This window comes from Polypterus senegalus, chromosome 9, assembly GCF_016835505.1.
Source record: "Polypterus senegalus isolate Bchr_013 chromosome 9, ASM1683550v1, whole genome shotgun sequence".
NCBI classification, from domain to species: Eukaryota; Metazoa; Chordata; class Cladistia; order Polypteriformes; family Polypteridae; genus Polypterus; species Polypterus senegalus.
Genome location: NC_053162.1, coordinates 29,625,957 through 29,645,158, shown reverse-complemented (window position 1 = coordinate 29,645,158; position 19,202 = coordinate 29,625,957). Strand labels below are relative to the sequence as shown.

At 37.9% G+C, this 19,202-nt stretch overlaps 1 protein-coding gene across 1 annotated transcript in view; it reads right to left on the bottom strand.

The window, feature by feature from the left end:
* ptgs1 (prostaglandin-endoperoxide synthase 1) overlaps window positions 1-19,202 on the bottom strand; it is a 74,400-nt gene that overhangs the window by 31,175 nt on the left and 24,023 nt on the right. Inside the window, exons 3-4 of the mRNA XM_039762816.1 lie at window positions 7,596-7,712; window positions 231-371 (exon numbers count right to left, since the gene is read on the bottom strand). Of these exons, the coding sequence (XP_039618750.1) occupies window positions 231-371; window positions 7,596-7,712 (258 nt within the window). The remainder of the gene's footprint in view (window positions 1-230; window positions 372-7,595; window positions 7,713-19,202) is intronic.

The window sequence follows — 19,202 nt, the reverse complement described above, 5'->3', positions numbered from 1 at the left end:
ATACAACAGATGCAAAAACATACCCATACAAAAAAGTTAACAGATAATGTGAATGACTTTCATTTCTTTGCAGTTATACACTCTTTAATTTTAATGCAAAGGAAGTTATTGTAAGTAAGAAAACACCCAAGGGCTTTCAAAAGGAGAAGAAGAAAACAAAAATGCTTCTTTAACTAAGAATAGCACCAGCAATGTTATAGTTTGAGAGACAGCAGTAAATATTGACTGACCTGTTAGCACAGCACGCATTAGTGTTTCTCTGATGAAGCTATGGTTAATTAGACCCCAGAGCCATTTAAAGTTTGTCAAGATGTAGTGGACTGTGTCAGGGCTGGGCTTCAGAAAATTATGTACCATTGTCCAAAACTCAGCTGGAAAGAACAAATAAAAGGTGTTACTCTGAAATATATTATTTGCTTGATGCATCCATGTTCATCCTTTCATTATCAATTCGGCTTAATCCATTTCAGGTTTGCAGGGGCTGAAGCCCTATCCCATCATCACCATGGAAGCACCAGCCCAGAAAAAACTAACAACATGTACATGAAAAAAGACAACACAGGCAAATGCAAAATATGGAATCCTCTGATAAAACATTGTGCAAGCTTAAAAGAATAAGTAATGGTTAACACACATTGTTTTACTCAAAATTAAACAGTAATGTAATAACAAGTAATATAAAAATCAGGTACTTGATTAACTAGCAAATTAATGGGGTAATTCGTGGAACACTGAAAATAAACATTCTTTTAAGTTTCCTTTGCAAGTACAGTAAATCAAACCAAATTACTTCAATCAGATTAACTTGGATTCAATTAAATTGGTTCAACCATCTTTTTTCTTAATTCTGCTTTAAGACAACAGTAACTCACAGCAGTTAAGTGCACCAGCACTGATATTTAGCACTGCATGGCCCCTTATGCTATTTCATGACATAAATATATTCCACGTTTAGTGTAGGCAGCCATTCAATTTGAATTACAAAACCTATCACTGACCTCTGGGGATGTAACTTGAGGGATATAATTAACTACCATATTGGCAGACGATGCTTGTTTCACCTTTGTTAGGTGCGATTTAATATCCATCCATCTATTATCCAACCTGCTATATCCTAACTACAGGGTCACAGGGGTCTGCTGGAGCCAATCCCAGCCAACACAGGGTGCAAAGCAGGCAACAAATCCGGGCAGGGCGCCAGCCCACCTGAGGCAATTTAATATACACTGCTCAAAACAATTAAGGGAACACTTAATTATCCCAGTCTCACACCAAGTCAATTAAGCTTCAGGGATATCAATCTGTCCAGTTAGGTAGCTTAAGTGATTGTGAATCAACTTCGCCTGCTTTGGTGTAAATGAAAGTAACAACAGGTGCACTGGAGGGGCAACAGCAAGTCAACCCCCAAAAAGGGAATGGTTTAGCAGGTAGTGGTCACTGTCAATTGCTCCCCCCATATCCTTCCTGACTGATTCTTCTCTAGTTTTGCAATTTGCTAGTGTCCTTGTCACTACTGATAGCATGATGTAATACCTGTGATAGATTCAGGTTGCACAAGTAGTCCAGCTCCTCCAGGATATCGCATCCATACATGCTGTTGTAGGAAGGTTTGCTGTGTCTCCTAGCATAGTCTCAAGAGCATGAAGGAGATACCAGGAGACAAGCCATTACCCGAGGAGAACTGGACAGGGCTGTAGAAAGGTATCCACCCAGCAGAAGGAATGGTATCTGTTCATTTGTAAAAGGAGGAACACTGCCAGAGCCCTGCAAAATGACTTCCAGCTTGCTACTGGTGCACATGTTTCTGACTAAACTGTCAGAAACAGACTCCATGAGGGTGGCATGAGGGCCTGATGTCTTCTAGAGGGACCTGTGCTCACAGACTATCACCATGCAGCCCAATTGATATTTGCCAGAGAATCCCACAATTGGCAGCTTCGTCACTGGTGCCATGTTCTCATCAGAGATGAGAGCAGGATCACATTGACCACATGTGACAAACGTGAAAGAGTCAGGAGACATCATGGTGAACGTCATCCAGTATTACTAGTTTGGTAGTGGGTCAGTGATGATCTGGGGAGGCATACCTTGGAGTATTGCAAAGATCTCCATGTGTTTGGCTATGGTACCCTGACTGCAGTTAGATACCAGGATGAAATCCTCATGGCTATTGTCACACCTTATGCTGGTGCGGTGGGCTCTGGGTTCCTCCTGGTGCAGAACAATGTCCGACTTCACATGGCCAGAGTGTGTAGGCTGTTCCTGGATGACATGCCCAATGATGCCATTGACTGGCCACAGGAGAACCTCTGGGACATTATGTATCGATGCATAAGCCATGGCCAAGTAGTGCAAGTTCACCCAGGATACCATCTCTGTTTAATTAGGATCTTGCCCATACACTATGTCAGGAGGGCATACAGGAATGTTGGACCATTATATCTTCCCTGGAACACTGAGCTTCTGTTAGTAAACTTCTATTTTATCTGCACTTTGGTGTGTCTGGGCATCATTTTGGGTCAGGAGTCACTCAAGTACGCCCCCTGAAGGTCACACTATGAATCTGTCTTAATACTTTTTTTTTTTTTAATTCCAGCCATCACATATTTCTTATATATATTTCTCTTCTGGTTCATCCTGCTTCAACTTCAAAACCGGTTCCGCCCACATGCAGCCGACACGGCATTTCTCGATTCCTATTCGTCCTTTCCACAGATAACTCAACCTCCTGGCCACGAACCATACTGTTTTAAAATGCACAGGCAAATTTATCACCAAATCTCTCCACTATAAACTAACATTTATACCTCTCCAGGATATGGACAGTTGTATGTTTTTGACACAGTGTAAACTACTGAAGTACGCTTACAAAATAAAGCAAACTCTGCATGCAGCAAAAATGTACTTCTCCAGCAAGATTCCATACTCAGAACCATCAACCCCTTCGCTAAATCATACAAACACATACATGAAATCGCTCAGTCGAATCCAACAGCATCTGTATGAATGGTTTTCAAGGAAAACCCTGGGCAGGATTTATGACGATATAATGCCCCGACATGTCACACCGATGTTGCAGCGAATTTTGTCGGAGAAGATGGTCGAACCCCCTGCCGAAAGGGACATTTGCATCTATCCCAGAGGCAACTCCTGTAAACAGATTTCCACGCTCAACATGAATTGCGATCCTATGGTTTACCTACTTTTAATCCCTTACGGAGACATTGGCTGGTACAAAGATTTACAACATGTTCCCGATAAAAGAACCACCAACTGATTCAGGCTTACTCAATGCCAATTTTATTCGTACAGATTATCAATGAGGAATACATTTAGTATTTTGCACTATTCCAACAGTACGTCGTAGACGCGTATGTTAAAACAGAGGGCACGCTTCTCAACTATCTCATATTACATCAACAAGATCTGCACGTGGAACAATACAAAAGGACTATCAGACGCTGAAAATAACAACGTATGTATAGGCAAAACGATCATATTACCGTCCACATTTCCAGGAAGTCCAAGATACGTGCAACAAAACTACTGTTGTACGTGGCTTTTTCTAGGGTTAGATCTTTCGACTCATTATCTGTCATCTCCAGCAAAACACCTATTCACAACTTCTTTCTTCTTGACTTCTAAATTCCTTTCTCACCGTTTTCCATGCCTATTCTTACACCCCCGTATGCTACGGCGGGCGTCAGCTAGTAGTATTTATGTTGTATTGGATGTATTTTTTTCAGACACATATATGCAATTACAACATACTTTAATTATTTTCAATTTACATTAAGGACATGACTTCTGATATAGCAAGTAAACTTCTGAAATTTACACGTAACCCTTGTAATTGTAGGGTTTGAGGAGGAAGCATAAACAATTCAAAGTGACCTGGGTAATCTTCAAATTACCGAAAAAATGTAAAATGTTATTTGCAGGCAGAAAGGAATGTTAATATTATAAATACAAGACTGGTGATCCCCGTGTCTGCGTGGGTTTCCTCCACGTACTCCAGTTTTCTCCCACAGTACAAAGACATGCAGGTTAGTTGCATTGGCGATTCTAAATTGTCTCTAGTGTTTGTCTTTGGTGTGTGGGTGTGTGTGCCCTGCGGTTGGCTGGCACCCTGACCAGGGTTTGTTTTCTGCCTTTTGCCCTGTGTTGGCTGGGATTGGCTCCAGCAGACCCCCGTGACCCTGTAGTTAGGATATAGCGGGTTGGATAATGGATGGATGGATGGACGGACTAGAGATACTCCCATAAATGAAGGATTAAGGCTTTTACATTACTGTAACATTTTCATGTATTGGCTGTTGCACAGAAGCAATCAAAAAGACAAATAAAACCTGTGGGTTTTACTGGAAAAGACAATAAATATAAATCAAGGTACTAAAAAAATGAATAAATGCAGTTCTGGGAACCAATGCTACAAATATATAAATAAATAAGTTGGTAATAGCAGCTGCAGAATCTGTGCAGAAATGAGCAACTAATGGTCATGACCTCCTTTGAATTAAACCTCCTTGATCTCGAACAGAGAGAAATACTTTTCTGCATAAAAATCTTCGAAGCTTTTAAAGGCATCCATGAAGTAGATGAATAATAATAATAATAATAAGCTGCATTTATACAGTAGAGTGCCTTTCACAAACACAAGTTCGCTTTACATACAGAGTAAAAAACAAATTACACAGAAGACATAAGTTCGTAGAAGAGGAAAGTTTTCAGTTGATATTTAAAGGTGGAAAAAGAGGAGCAATTGGAGAGACTGAGGAAGAGAGTTCCAGAGTTGAGGGGCTATAACACTTAAGGACCTGCCTCCCAGGATAGAGAGTCTGGTGCATAGGATAGTAAGGAGATTACTGTGCGAGGACCTGAGAGAGCGACAAGGAGTGTAAGGAGCTAGGAGCTGAATGAGGTAGACAGGAGCAAGGTTATGTAGAGCTCTGAAGAAGCAAAATCTTGAATTTAATCCTTGATGGAACCGGTAACCAGTGAAGCTGGGACAGATCCGCAATGTTACGGAGATGACAGAATGAAATTTTGGAAAGAGGCCTAATGTGTAACTCAGAATTAAGTGATGAATCAAACAAAACACCAAGGTTTCTGAAAACAGAAACAGAGAAGTTGGATGCCTTAGAAAGGTGGCAGTTTGGGCCTACCAATAACACTTCAGTTTTATTGGCATTAAGTTTGAGAAAGTTATTTTCCATCCATAGCTTAAAATTAGTGATGTAGTCAGTGAGTGTGCTGGGAGGCGAATCTATAGGGGAGTGTGTACTAAGATATAACTGTATATTGTCTGCATAGCAGTGGAAGTTAAGGCCATATCTGTGAATAATCTGACCCAAGGGAAAGATATAAATTAGAAAGAGTAATGGCCCAAGGACTGAACCCTGAGGGGACACCACGCGAAACAAGTGAGGTGAAGGATTTATATCGGCCAAGTGTGACAAACTGTTGCCTATTAGAAAGATACGATGTGAACCATTGAAGGGCTAAGCCAGAGATCCCTATAGTAGAGAGACGTGAGAAGAGGAGTTCATGATTAACAGTGTCAAATGCTGCACTTCAGTCAAGGAGGAGAATATTGAGTGAACCATAATCTGCAGAACAGAAAAGATCTTTAACTACACGGAGAAGAGCTGTCTCAAAGCTGTGCGGTGTACGAAAACCAGACTGAAAAGGCTCATAGAGTGTATTGTCTAGAAGAAAAGCATGGATTTGTGTAGCAACCACACGTTCTAACACCTTAGCCAAAAAAGGGAGATTAGACATAGGCCTGTAACTGGAGAAAGAAGAAGCATCCAAGTCAGGTTTTTTAAGTATTGGGGTAACTGCAGCAGTTTTGAGGGCAGTAGGGCCAGAACATGAAACGAAACATGAGGCAATAGGAATACTAATTATGGATGAGCATGTCTTAAGCTGAGAAGTGGGGGCAGGATCAAGAAGACAGGAGGAATTAGACTTACAAGTTCAAAGATGACGAGAGAGGAAACTGATTGACTGATTGAGATGTGGAGGGGAAACAGTGATAGATCTGATCACTTTTGGTATTAAATAAATGTAAGAAAGTCTGACACTGCTCAGCTGTATTGGGGCATGCTAGAGGAAGGGGTTGGAGGAGTTTATTAACAGTCCTAAAAAGAGTTCTAGCCCTAGACTTAGCACCATTTATGAGAGAGGAATAATAGTTAGAATGAGCAGTGTAGTGTGAAGAAGTAAATAAATTACCAAGTCATATATTTGAAGCTGAAACCCTAAAACGTTTAAAATGAACCTGAAAAGTATGCAACAACATAGCTATTAGCTAACCAAATAAGCCTGATGGAATGAATGGTCTCTTCACAGTACACTTTTCATGTTCTTCTAAGTCAAAACACTCTGTCATGATTACTACATTAACCTGTTTAGGATTAAACTTCAATTTCAATTTAGTTTTATTATCATTATACCTTAGAGCTTAAGAAAAGTGATTTTTTACTCTTACACACAAGATAATCCAAAACTGGTTAATACCTTTCAATCTGTCCCATCACAATGGCAGTAGATGCCACCAGTCTGTGGTCATTTGGACTAACTTTGAACTTGCCACCAATATAAGCACATCATCAGATGTTTCATTATAGTTGATTGCACCCTTAAAATGAAGTCTTTAAAATTACTATTAAACTTAAATTAATATTTTACCTCATGTAAATGTCTCTGAAATAAAAACAGCTACAGAGATCAGGCTCTTTAAAATCTTCTCTGGATAAGTTCTCAGCTGTGAGTGGTGCCATCAAGCACCAGTCTCACATGACAATGCTTTATTTGTTTTTGTAAGAAACCATAGCAAATATGTTTTTGTCATGTTTTAGAGGTCTATCAAACTTTAATTGAATATCATCCTCTAAATTTCTTTTAAGGAGTTATTCAAGATGGGACATGTACTCTTGCAGTTAATTCTAATGTACTGGCTTTTGCCATATTGGCTGCTCAGCATCTTGCCCAAGTCAAATAATCCTGCCCAACCTCCATTTCTCAACATTAAAAAACATAAAGCTTACTCAAAGGTGAAATGTCTAGGTATTCTACAAGATACTGCAGGCTTTCTGGATGCCACTCTTACCGAACTTGAAGTGTAAACTATTTTTCAGCATAGTCATGTTTATAAATTTGCGTATTTAGCTTATTGCGTACATATCAAAGGAAGCTTTTGAATGACATACTGTACATACAGTAAAGGTCGATGAATGGGAGAAGTAGAGATTAATAAAGGAAAAATAATATAATGCTATTGTATTAATGACATATTGTTATATTGTAATGCCTTGTTACTTGACATCAGAAGAAAGGGGTTTATAAAATACAAGCTAACTTTAAAAATAAACTTACAATTGTAGACCCTTTGTTGCAAGTGTATCTGGCATAGTAAACAGCAAAAACGACAAAGAAACTGCATACATAACATTATCAGGCTTGCAAATTCAAAGTTATGGTGGTCAGAATTTATCCCAGCAAATTAAAAGTTATTGCCTATTCTGTGTCTAAACAGGGAACTACTGAAATTATTAATGATATTCTGTGTAAGTGGAAAATGTATAACTTACGGATGGTGCAGTTAATTCCATAGTATCCAGTTCTTGTGCAGTCACACTCGTAGTGCTCCAGTCCAAACTGAACACAAATACCACGGTGCTGACATGGGTAATAGCAGCAGGGGTTTTCTGGAAAGAAGTTAAGACCACATGTTTTCTTTACTGAAACATTAAATTCAAAACACAGTGTATAAAACATTAAGAACAACAGTGTCTTTACATTGCTTTAAGATGTCTCAAATCTCAATATACATTTGCAATATCCACTAATAACATGGACCTATTTCCACTTCCTAAATACTTTAAAAAATGTAAAGTTTTTTTTTTCAGAATAACTTATACTAAGTTTCCATGCATTAACTGTTAAGTAATAATTTTTTTTTCAGACTTGCACAAAGTTCAAGTATCATTTATGTAAACAAAGTTTTCCCAGTACATCACATTTTTCAGATTCTTTCGGACTGAGCAGAGCACTGAGGTAGACAGGGGTAGGGCTTCTGTTTTATGTAATGTTATTTGTGTAACTTTAGCTCGCTCAGCATATACATGTACACAATAAAAGTTTCCTCTAAAGCTGTATTTAATGCATTTCCTTTTAAAATAATATTTTTCACTATTACTTTACCACCTACCCTTAAACATTGTGAATTGATCTTAATCTATTTTTGGTTTTTACATGCACCTTTTGTTTCTTTATATAGCAGGTTTGCCTCCAAAAATCAATAAGAATCAGATATACTGCAGACTCAACGTAAAGTTTACAGAAAGCCTTTGAGGTTCATGAAAAGCACAAACTATTTTTATTTTGTTTTAAGATGTGGTTAGCAAATGCAGATTAAATGACACTTAAACCAGTATTAGCTGTAAACCTAATGTGTTTGACAATGCATTTTTGACAGTGAGGTTTATGAAACATTGCTGCTGAATAGTACTAAATGATATACATTTTTAAAAGAAAATTATGTCACCAAGGAAAAGAAACTGTTTTCTTTCTCCTCTCAATTAGAAAACTGCCAAAATACATGACAGTAACGAGTAAAAATATGAATCCCAGTTTTAAGCAATTAAGAGTTAAAAAGATTTTTTAAAAATATATCTGGTTTATTTGAAATCAGATGAACCAAATATAAATTAACCACTTTACTTAAACCAATCACATCCTTTTCAAGCATTAGATACTGTGATAACAAATACTTCTGATCAGATTAGAGAAGATTAGATTCAACTTTAATTGTCATCGTACAGGTACAACGAAATGCAGTTTGGCATCTAACCAAAAAGTGCAAATAGTAGACTAAGGTGCAGTAGACCGTGGGTGCGAATTGTACATTAAAATACAATAAACAGTAATGTGCAATAAGGCAGCATGCAGATGAGGATATTTATCTATATATTTGAATTTACACGTAGTAGTATAAATAAGGAAGAGCAAATAGATATGAGCTAATACCTTTCTAGTTTCATCGTCTTTAAAAGGTTTTTAGAATTAATCTGTCAGAAACAGATTTACAGGAAAACTGAAACCAAAAAATAAGTATTCATAATCAAAGCTAAGTGATCCTGAAGAAGGGCCCATCAACTGAAGCCTTCTTAAATTTACAGATAGCCTGCTGAAATATGGAAAGTGCCCAAATACAGAAATGCTTACAATGAATTAAAACAAAATCTAACCTCAATGTAATATTAACCAATTCTTTCAACTGTCTATTTCATGGTCTCTGGAGTTTTTCCCTTACAAAATTTTCTATGTAAGACTCCTGTGATAGGAATTTGATGTTGCTAGTCATGTTTTCTCTCTGCCCTCTCTGTTATTTCATCTGTCCACTTTTGTAACACTTGAATGCTTTGTAGCATTCTTTCCTTTTCGTTCCCTTTGTTATAAGTCACTTTTTGTTCAGATCTTTACTTCTCCTTCATAGTTCCTTTTGTTGTTCTCCTCTTCTTCTTTTATGTTGCTGAATGATCCAAATCAAAAAAGTCCCAATACAGATTCCAATAGCAAAGTCATAATTTGGAGCAGAAGGTTGAAAAAAATCCACAGCACTTTGAATTTACCTTTTTGAACTCACCTCTCGCAAGCACATTTGAAATAAAATTTTCAGGAACTGTGAGAGACCCTTCAGATTTATAGGGCTTAGGGCAGTTCCTGGCTGTTATTTGCAATTGGACACACATATTGGGGGCCCACCCACAAAACACATAGAATCTAACACAGGCAAACAAAATACAGCAGATAATTAACAAAAGAATCATTAGCATAAATGGTCTAAAAAAAGAACATAAAGGACATAAAATAGCACTTTAAGCCTCAACTAAGTGAGAAGCCCTGGATGAGATATAATAGGGTTACACTAATAAACACCAAGAATTCCTCCTAATGAGTAAGATATCTTGCCATGGGAAGCGATTTTGCGTTGTGTAGAAAGATGTTGTGTACCACGAAGCAAAGAGAAGATCCAACTTAATTTATCTCAAACTTTGATGTTGCAATCTCTGTTTCCAACAAGTTGGTCACCGGTACCAGGGAGCTCACATACTGTACCTTACAGCAAGGCACATTACAGTACTCTGTTCTGTTAATTTTTAATTGGTCAAAGTAAGAAAAGAGACAGCTGGACATTTAGTGTCTTTGGCTGTAGAATTTCAGCTGCTTCACCTAAAGTATGTTTCATGGAAAGATTACATCCAGTTGTTTCAGTGGTTCCACAAGTGGGTGCAGTTTTAGCAGCTGGATAAGTGTGTTTATCTTCTTTGCTTCCTTCTCTCTGAAAAAGCAGAGTGCCATGCCTCTCTCACTGTAACATGGAGATCCTTTGTCAGAAAGTGTCACACTGGAACATCTGTCTGGAACTCATCCGGAAATGATTTAATTTTGTAGCAAGAATTCCAGTTTGACTTGAGAAATGGGATCTGCATTAACATGTTTTATAATGCCACTGAATGCAGATGTTGACACTTTTATGAAATGTCTTGTGCTTGTGGCAACAGTTTTATCACCATTTAACAAATCCTTTACTCTTCTATGGGCTTACTTCAGACAGAATGCTGGGGTGGTGACTGACTCAACAGCTGTCAAATACCGATTATTCAATCTCCAACAGTTTGATGTGTTTCTGCTTATATTTTGAAAAAAAGCCAGTACCATATGCAAACTACAGCTTCCTATATGTATAATTTCTAGGGCATCAGAATCAGGAACTTCTTAATTCTGATTAAGGAAATTCACAAAAAATTGCATTTTAAGTTCAAATGCCGACAGTTTTCTTGTCACTTTTCATACCATCTTCTCTGTTTGCATACCATAATAATGCAACCTTCTCTCAAGTACTACTAAATTACATCAGTCTGTTTTGTGCTTTTTTGGTGTCAGGCATTCATGAATATACACTGCATACCACTCTGTCTGTCTTAGGTCTTTAACCACCTGCAACTAAAATACGAAGCCAACGCAAGGCAAGATGATTTTGTTTATTGCTGGTAATCTTTTTAGCAATTTCATGGTCTTGGGGACGTAACGTAATTGCTTCAACTAAAATAGTAGCATGACAAGGGTACAAGATAAGCACCCACACTACTAAAATTAAAGGTGCCAGAATGTTTTTTTTTTTCACAGCCAAACCTCAGGAGAATTTTGGTCCCAAAAGACCTAACCACATGAAGGTTCCAAAAAGAACTTTAAATTTATTTAGATCGGTACCAGTGTCCATACAGTCATAACTATGCATAGATGGTAACTGATTTATGAAATAACCAATGACTCGTGCTTATAAAAGGGTTCTTGTGGCATACAATAACACAAGTCCTGGTTGTCTTGATCTATTAGCATCCTGCTAGGTAGCCTACCACACATTAAAGATTTCAGTTTTTTTCCACATATTAAAAAGTAAGACAGATGGATTGTATGTATTTTTGTGTGTGTGTATGTGTCTTTGGTATTTTATTATTGTCACTGGTCCGAGGAGACAAATTAACTGTCAAGTGTACATAGTTCAATGAAATTCTTACTTGCATGCATCTGTGACAATACAGCAATACAAACAACAAAAATGAATACAACATAGACAATGAATATACAATAACATGCAGTCATCAGTACGCGTGGCTCTTGGATTGTTTCAAGGTTAATTACACTGATGGCTGTCTAGATATTAAGGTATTTCCTCCTGGACCAAATAGAGCCCATTATTTAATTTTCTATCCCATCTTACGTCTCAGATATCTCTAAAAAAAAGAGAGCGAATTACTGTCACAGAGACAAAATCAGGTTGGAAATCCCACCTGTTGGATTAATTCACTGTAGCATCTACCATCAAAATCCAGTGACAGCATGGATGCAAAGTTGGACTTGATGGGAACTCTTATTTCACAAGCATACCACCATGATAAATACAATGGAGACCAACTTTACAGACATACAAACTGAGCTGGCTGCTATTGAAGAGGAGCAGGCAAAATGTAATAGGGATGTCCGAGTTCTGCAGTCCACTGTAGCCAGTTATGTCTCTGTAAAGGCTAACATGTCGATGAAGAGGGCAGGACTCACAGAGACATCTATACATTGTGGGGTTTAAAGAGGGTGCAGAATAATATTCTAATCTTTACTTACAGCCACATGTAGCCAAAGTGGTTACTGAGTCTTTCACATGTTGTGTCAGTGATTATGCAGGCTCGCCTTTTATATACTAGCTCTACACATTCTACTGCTCTTCTGCCTCTTATCACATCTGAGAGATTTACTGGGTGGGTTGTCACTTCAATTTCAAGGCGGCTTGTTGGATTGAAAATATTACTTTCAAAGACTCTCAGATTAGCTTCTTCGTGGACTTCACTCACATTATGGTGCGACACACAAGACTATGGTCCCACCTTTTCATAAAAGCATATACAGTTAGGCTTCAACAATGTTTACGCAATCTAGGCATGTTTTCAGTTCAAAATCTTGACCCTTTTTGAACTCGCTTTAGGCTTTAGTACCAAGATGTAGAAAATGGCAGGCCAAAAAAACAAAGCAAAACAAGTCATAAGAAGAAATATATGTAAGCAAACATGCCTTAGATAAAACCAGAAAGTCAATCGTACATTTTGTCTAAACCAAAACAGAACAGAAAAATTGGAAACACAGTCATTTAACTGATTCACTACACAAGACCTTTTAGAGAATGTATTCACAGCCTTAGACAATGAGAGCTCCTTGTTTTGCAGCTTTCAGTTGATTAGTTGATGGTATACCTCAGAGGAGCAGTGCATTCTAAACTGCAGGTGCCCAACATAGCAGCACTCAAACTGAAAACAAAACTGGCAATGCAGCAATTTCAACATTTATCAGAAATAATTTTTACAATGCTACACCTGCCAAAAAAAAAAAAATCATAATTAGCGTAATTCATGGTTTTTATAAGAAATGTAACAATTTATAAGTTATAATTACACAATAAACAAGAATAGTTGCATCAAATATTTGAAATATTAAAATGTTTGCTTCAGTTTAAATGTTTAAAGTCTGAATAATCTTGATTGTAATTTCAAGTACAAATTTGACATTTTTCATCCTCTGACAGAGGTCTATAGAGGGCTAGATCACTAGGCAAGGATTAAAAATAACATAATATTCGTAAGCACTGACCTTGAAATAGTCTAAAACGATACCCCACATTCTTATGTTTGAAATTTGTCAAACATGGCTTTTACAGGGTCAGGACTATCGATGAAGAATCAAATATGAAAACTATGATTATATTTGTGGTCAGCAACCTTGAAATAGTATAAAACAACAATATACATGCTTATATTACTGATCCCCATTTTTTGAAATTTTGTGAAAAGGAGTAACTTTGACCACTCATAACCCATTAAGGGATGAATCCCTAGTGCTGTGGCATGCACAACTTCAAGTCCTTCTGATCATTGTTGCTGAAGACACCTACTGGTTTGCTCTTTATAATAAGGGTGTAATTTCCTGAACAAAATATGGTCCAAGAGTGGCCTAAAAGTGAGGGCAAAAACAGAGAGTAACCCCAAAAAGTTTGACATCATGTATAGCTAGACATCGAGACGAGACAAACAGAATATCATATGTGGGAGTTTTTTTTGTACTGATGAGTCAGAAGGTGCTGGGCAAAAAAAAGTGGATTTCAGTAACTATTATGAACACAGTAACAAAAAGCATGCATAAAAAGTAAAATCATAAAAATGTCTGCACACTATTAAGATTTCCTAAACATTTCTTTAACAATATTTTAGCAAAGAAAGTCATAACTGATTATATACCGTATTCTCATGCCTTCTTTCCTGGCTTCGCTAGTAGTTTGCTTAAACTCACTGACAGTGAGCTTCTAGTTGATATTTATGCCAATGCGGCAATGAATCCATTGTTAGACAGTGTCCTGACACCTATTAGCAAGTGCATACCTGATTCTAAACGTTCTTGTCATGTAAATTTACTGTAGACTTTAACCGATTTTATTTTTTGTTTACTGCAACTGTCAACCAAAGAATTTTCTTTCTCATTTTCCCATCACAATTAACAAACCCATATTCATAATTTCATTTCACATACTTTTTGCTCTGGTTAGTTTCAGGCACCCCATTAGTTTCAATTATTTTATCTGACAACAGATTTAACCATTTGCAGTTATGCCTGCGCTCCGAGGTAGAAATTCAATATTTCTCTTCTCAACAATAAACTAATTGTGATTAACTTACTCTCAATCTGGATGAGTTTCTGGCATTGAATCTTGGCCCTTCTGTCAAAGCTGGCACTATTTGGCAAAGAATTAAAGGATCTATTCAGAGCTTTATTATCTTTTTCTATATGCACTTGGTATGCTCTAATCTTCAAAAAAACCCAGCTCTCATTCTGTTTTGAACTGAAATATCATGTACCAGACCTGAGCTCAATAATCCTTTAGCTCAATAACTACAGGTTTTAATTAACCATAACTTGTTATTATGTACAGTATATGTAGCTAAACCAAGGAGACAGCTTGCTCTCAGAATCAAGAGCTTCTTTTGCTTCAATACCACCCATCCATACTACAGTGGGATGCAAAAGTTTGGGCAACCTTGTTAATAGTCATTATTTTCCTGTATAAATCGTTGGTTGTTACAATAAAAAATGTCAGTTAAATATATCATATAGGAGACACACACAGTGATATTTGAGAAGTGAAATGAAGTTTATTGGATTTACAGAAAGTGTGCAATAATTGTTCAAACAAAATCAGGCAGGTGCATAAATTTGGGCACCGTTGTCATTTTATTGATTCCAAAACTTTTAGAACTAATTATTGGAACTCAAATTGGCTTGGTAAGCTCAGTGACCCCTGACCTACATACACAGGTGAATCCTATAATGAGAAAGAGTATTTAAGGGGGTCAATTGTAAGTTTCCCTCCTCCTTTAATTTAAGATTAAGAGTAGCAACATGGGGGTCACAAAACAACTCTCAAATGACCTGAAGACAAAGATTGTTCACCATCATGGTTTAGGGAAGGATACAGAAAGCTGTCCCAGAGATTTAAGCTGTCTGATTCCACAGTTAGGAACATATTGAGGAAATGGAAGACCACAGGCTCAGTTCAAGTTAAGGCTCAAAGTGGCAGACCAAGAAAGATTTCGGATAGACAGAAGCGATGAATGGTGAGAACAGTCAGAGTCAACCCACAGACCAGCACCAAAGACCTACAACATCATCTTGCAGCAGATGTAGTCACTGTGCATCGTTCAACCATTCGGCGCACTTTACACAAGGAGATGCTGTATGCGAGAGTGATGCAGAGGAAGCCTTTTCTCCCCCACAGCACAAACAGAGCCGCTTGAGGTATGCTCAAGCACATTTGGACAAGCCAGCTTCATTTTGGAATAAGGTGCTGTGGACTGATGAAACTAAAATTGAGTTATTTGGGCATAACAAGGGCGTTATGCATGGAGGAAAAAGAATACAGCATTCCAAGAAAAACACCTGCTACCTCCAGTAAAATATGGTGGTGGTTCCATCATGCTGTGGGGCTGTGTGGCCAGTGCAAGGACTGGGAATCTTGTCAAAGTTGAGGGACGCATGGATTCCACTCAGTATCAGCAGATTCTGGAGATCAATGTCCAGGAATCAGTGACAAAGCTGAAGCTGCGCCGGGGCTGGATCTTTCAACAAGACAACGACCAAACACTGCTCAAAATCCACTAAGGCATTCATGCAGAGGAACAAGTACAACGTTCTGGAATGGCCATCTCAGTCCCCAGACCTGAATATAATTGGAAATCTGTGGTGTGAGTTAAAGAGAGCTGTCCATGCTCGGAAGCCATCAAACCTAAATGAACTAGAGATGTTTAGTAAAGAGGAATGGTCCAAAATACCTTCAACCACAATCCAGACTCTCATTGGAACCTACAGGAAGCGTTTAGAGGCTGTAATTTCTGCAAAAGGCGGATCTACTAAATATTGATTTCATTTCTTTTTTGTGGTGCCCAAATGTATGCACCTGCCTAATTTTGTTTGAACAATTATTGCACACTTTCTGTAAATCCAATAAACTTCATTTCACTTCTTAAATATCATTGTGTGTCTCTCCTATATGATATATTTAACTGACATTTTTTATTGTAACAACCAACGATTTATACAGGAAAATAATGACTATTAACAAGGTAGCCCAAACTTTTGCATCCCACTGTATATCAGACCCTCCTCCAGACAATCAATAATACATTTTTAGATTATTATGCCAAAGTATTCACACACCCCTCTGGCATTTCCTTCTATGACACCGAATCATTACTTGAAAACCTCCCCTTTCCCTGTCTCGATTTGGAAGAGGCTTTGCTTTTAACTCAAGCAGGTTTTGAGGTCTATGGCTACTGGAAAGACCAAATAAATTTCCTCAATTTTAAAACAATTATCCCTCTCCCTCTTTTATGTGATCAAATAAGGCAACTTTCTAAGCCCAAGGATTAATATGCATAATATCACTTTGCTTTTAAAGCAAGGTAAAGTCCATATCTTGTATCAGAGTTACAGCCTCCAACCTCTAATGATTACAGATGCAGAATGTTTATGCAAAGTGCTGACAGGTTCCTTACTGAAAATCGCAACCAAATCAAACCATCCTGATTAATAACTAGGCCACTGTTGCCTTTTATAATGAGACTAGCCCAGGGTCCTAGAAACTATTGAAATCGTCAGAAAAGAAACAGAAATGTTGAGATATCAAGTAATTGAAAGGAACTACTCTGGGCATCTCTCTCCTAGGAGGATTCATTTAGCTGATGTGCTTGCTTTGGCGGGAGGAAAAGTAAAAGGGATACCATTTTGCCGATGTTAGTGGCTTGAGCCCTTTGAGTAGTGAGAAAAGCGCTATATAAATGCAAAGAATCATTAAGCGACTTTGTCTTTCTTCTGAGGTTTCGTTGTGCTGACGTGCTGGCCCCACTTGTGTTATTAGCAGCTAAGCAAATTTTCTGTTTCCTCGAAGGCGGAGCCCTTACCCCAACTCCACCTCTTACTTCCGGGCCGGACAGACAGACAGACAGACAGACAGACACACTTCCACATGTAGACGTTTATATATAATATTACTGGTGCCAGAATCCATTTATTAAGAAAAACCTTAAACCTCTTGAATATGTTAGTCTTTACCGGGTATTGTTTCATATCTTAAGATTACATACATATTGCAAAACACCATATCCATGTAGTCTGAAGAAGGAAAAAAGCAAAACGCAAATATTGTTGTGGCATTAGCCATTATGAAGGAAGACCAGCTGTGCACTTTCTCCTCTGCTTTTTCTCCATGGTGACTTTTCAGGACAATGGGTTTGGACTCACCTTAGAAAGTCTCGAATGTTGCTGCCTAGACGTGAATTGCTGTCTCTTTTCTATAGGCAACTAGACATTATTACTGAGAAAGTCACAAAATTTCTTATTCTTTCACTATACAGAAGCTTAGCTTAACAATGCTTACATGTGCCAACTGCTGGCGAGAGTCCCTTGAAGGACTTTTTGGCTTCTTTAGTGGCTGCTTCTGCCACTTCACTCAGGTTTTCTGAGGCTCCATGCCCTCCTAAGCCTTCGATCCTTTGCCTACTTATGTAAATTGCCCAGCTCTGCCTCATTCCACTCACCAGGGTTACCGATTTGTGAACCTGGAGCTTTGCTGGCTGAAGTGGACATGTCTGGAATGTTTTAAGGCTTTATCTTGCCTGAAGAAGGGGCCTGAGTTGCCTCGAAAGCTTGCATATTGTAATCTTTTTAGTTAGCCAATAAAAGGTGTCATTTTGCTTGGCTTTTCTCTACAGGCTTTAACCCAATAATTAAAAAAAATATTAAACATATCCTTTAAGCTAGCAGACAGTATGTTTGATAAAAATTCAACAGGCCCTATTTAAACAATAAGCCTGTCAACAACGGAATTATGAGAAAAATTAGTAACATGGTCAAAAATATAGCTGAACGTTTATTTGACCTTTGGCATATCCTCATTTACAATGTCTGTTTCCCTTCTCTTTCCTCAATTATGTATATCCTCTATTTCTGTATTCTTCATTTCTGCACCATAACTACAGGTTTTATTGTCTCCCATTTTGTTTAGATCTATGACCTTAGTGTTTCTACGCAAAATGTTCATGCTCTTTTTTGGCCTCATTCTACTACTTAGTTAAGTAATCCTTTGCCATAGTTCTCAAGTACTTCTACGTTTGTTTGCATGACGCTCATTTTCTCATTTCAATGTAGAATATATAATGGTAGCTGTATAGCAGATATGTTTCACTGTGCTTTCTGAAATTTATTTAAATGTTTATTAAAATATAAATATATGTATGAAATATATTTACTTTTAAAGAAAACAGGTATGCAGACATCACCATATACAGTAATTCAGAAAGTAGTATTTCATCAAAGAAAGTGAATGTTGTTTTAGTGTCTTATTCTTTTATCGTTCTGATTTTTAAAGGGGGGGGGCTTGAGCTTTGTGTAAGAATGAGATTATTTTAGTGCTTTTATTCTTTTTGGGTTTTAGTGCAGTGATAGGGTCACACTGTGGACCTGTGCCACCAGTTGCTCTGGGCTGGTTGAAGCATGAAGCTTTCCTGTGCAACTGGCAGCTTAAGGGGGAAGGTGTGTGGAATAGTGGGTCCACAGCTAACCAGTAAGTGGTCCATTTTAAAATCAATAAGTAATTAAATAGTCACCAAGATCGTGGGTGTGCGTACTCGTGCAGCTGCAGTAGGTTGGTGGGGCGATTGAGATTGAGCACACCTGCATATGAGGGTGTGGTCTCTTTTGATTGCTCCACTGGCTTTCCACGGTTCACAACAGAGGCATACGAGGAGACATCCGATTGAAAGGGATGCACTGGGGACATGATTTTAATGGATAGATACCTGCCTGCGTTTTTAACCTAATTTTTAACTGGATATTTATTGATGGTTTTTAAACTCAATGAACACTATTTTTATGGATTATTTATGTATTTATGGAAGGACTGTGACGATGTGGGCTTGCTTCATGCTCCCGTCTGGCTTCTGGGAGCCCTTGAACCCGTCACTGTCGGTAATGTTACAGATGAGCTCGGCAGTGATGCACTACAATGGAGCAAGGGGATGGTGTAAAAGTGCCAAGTGCTT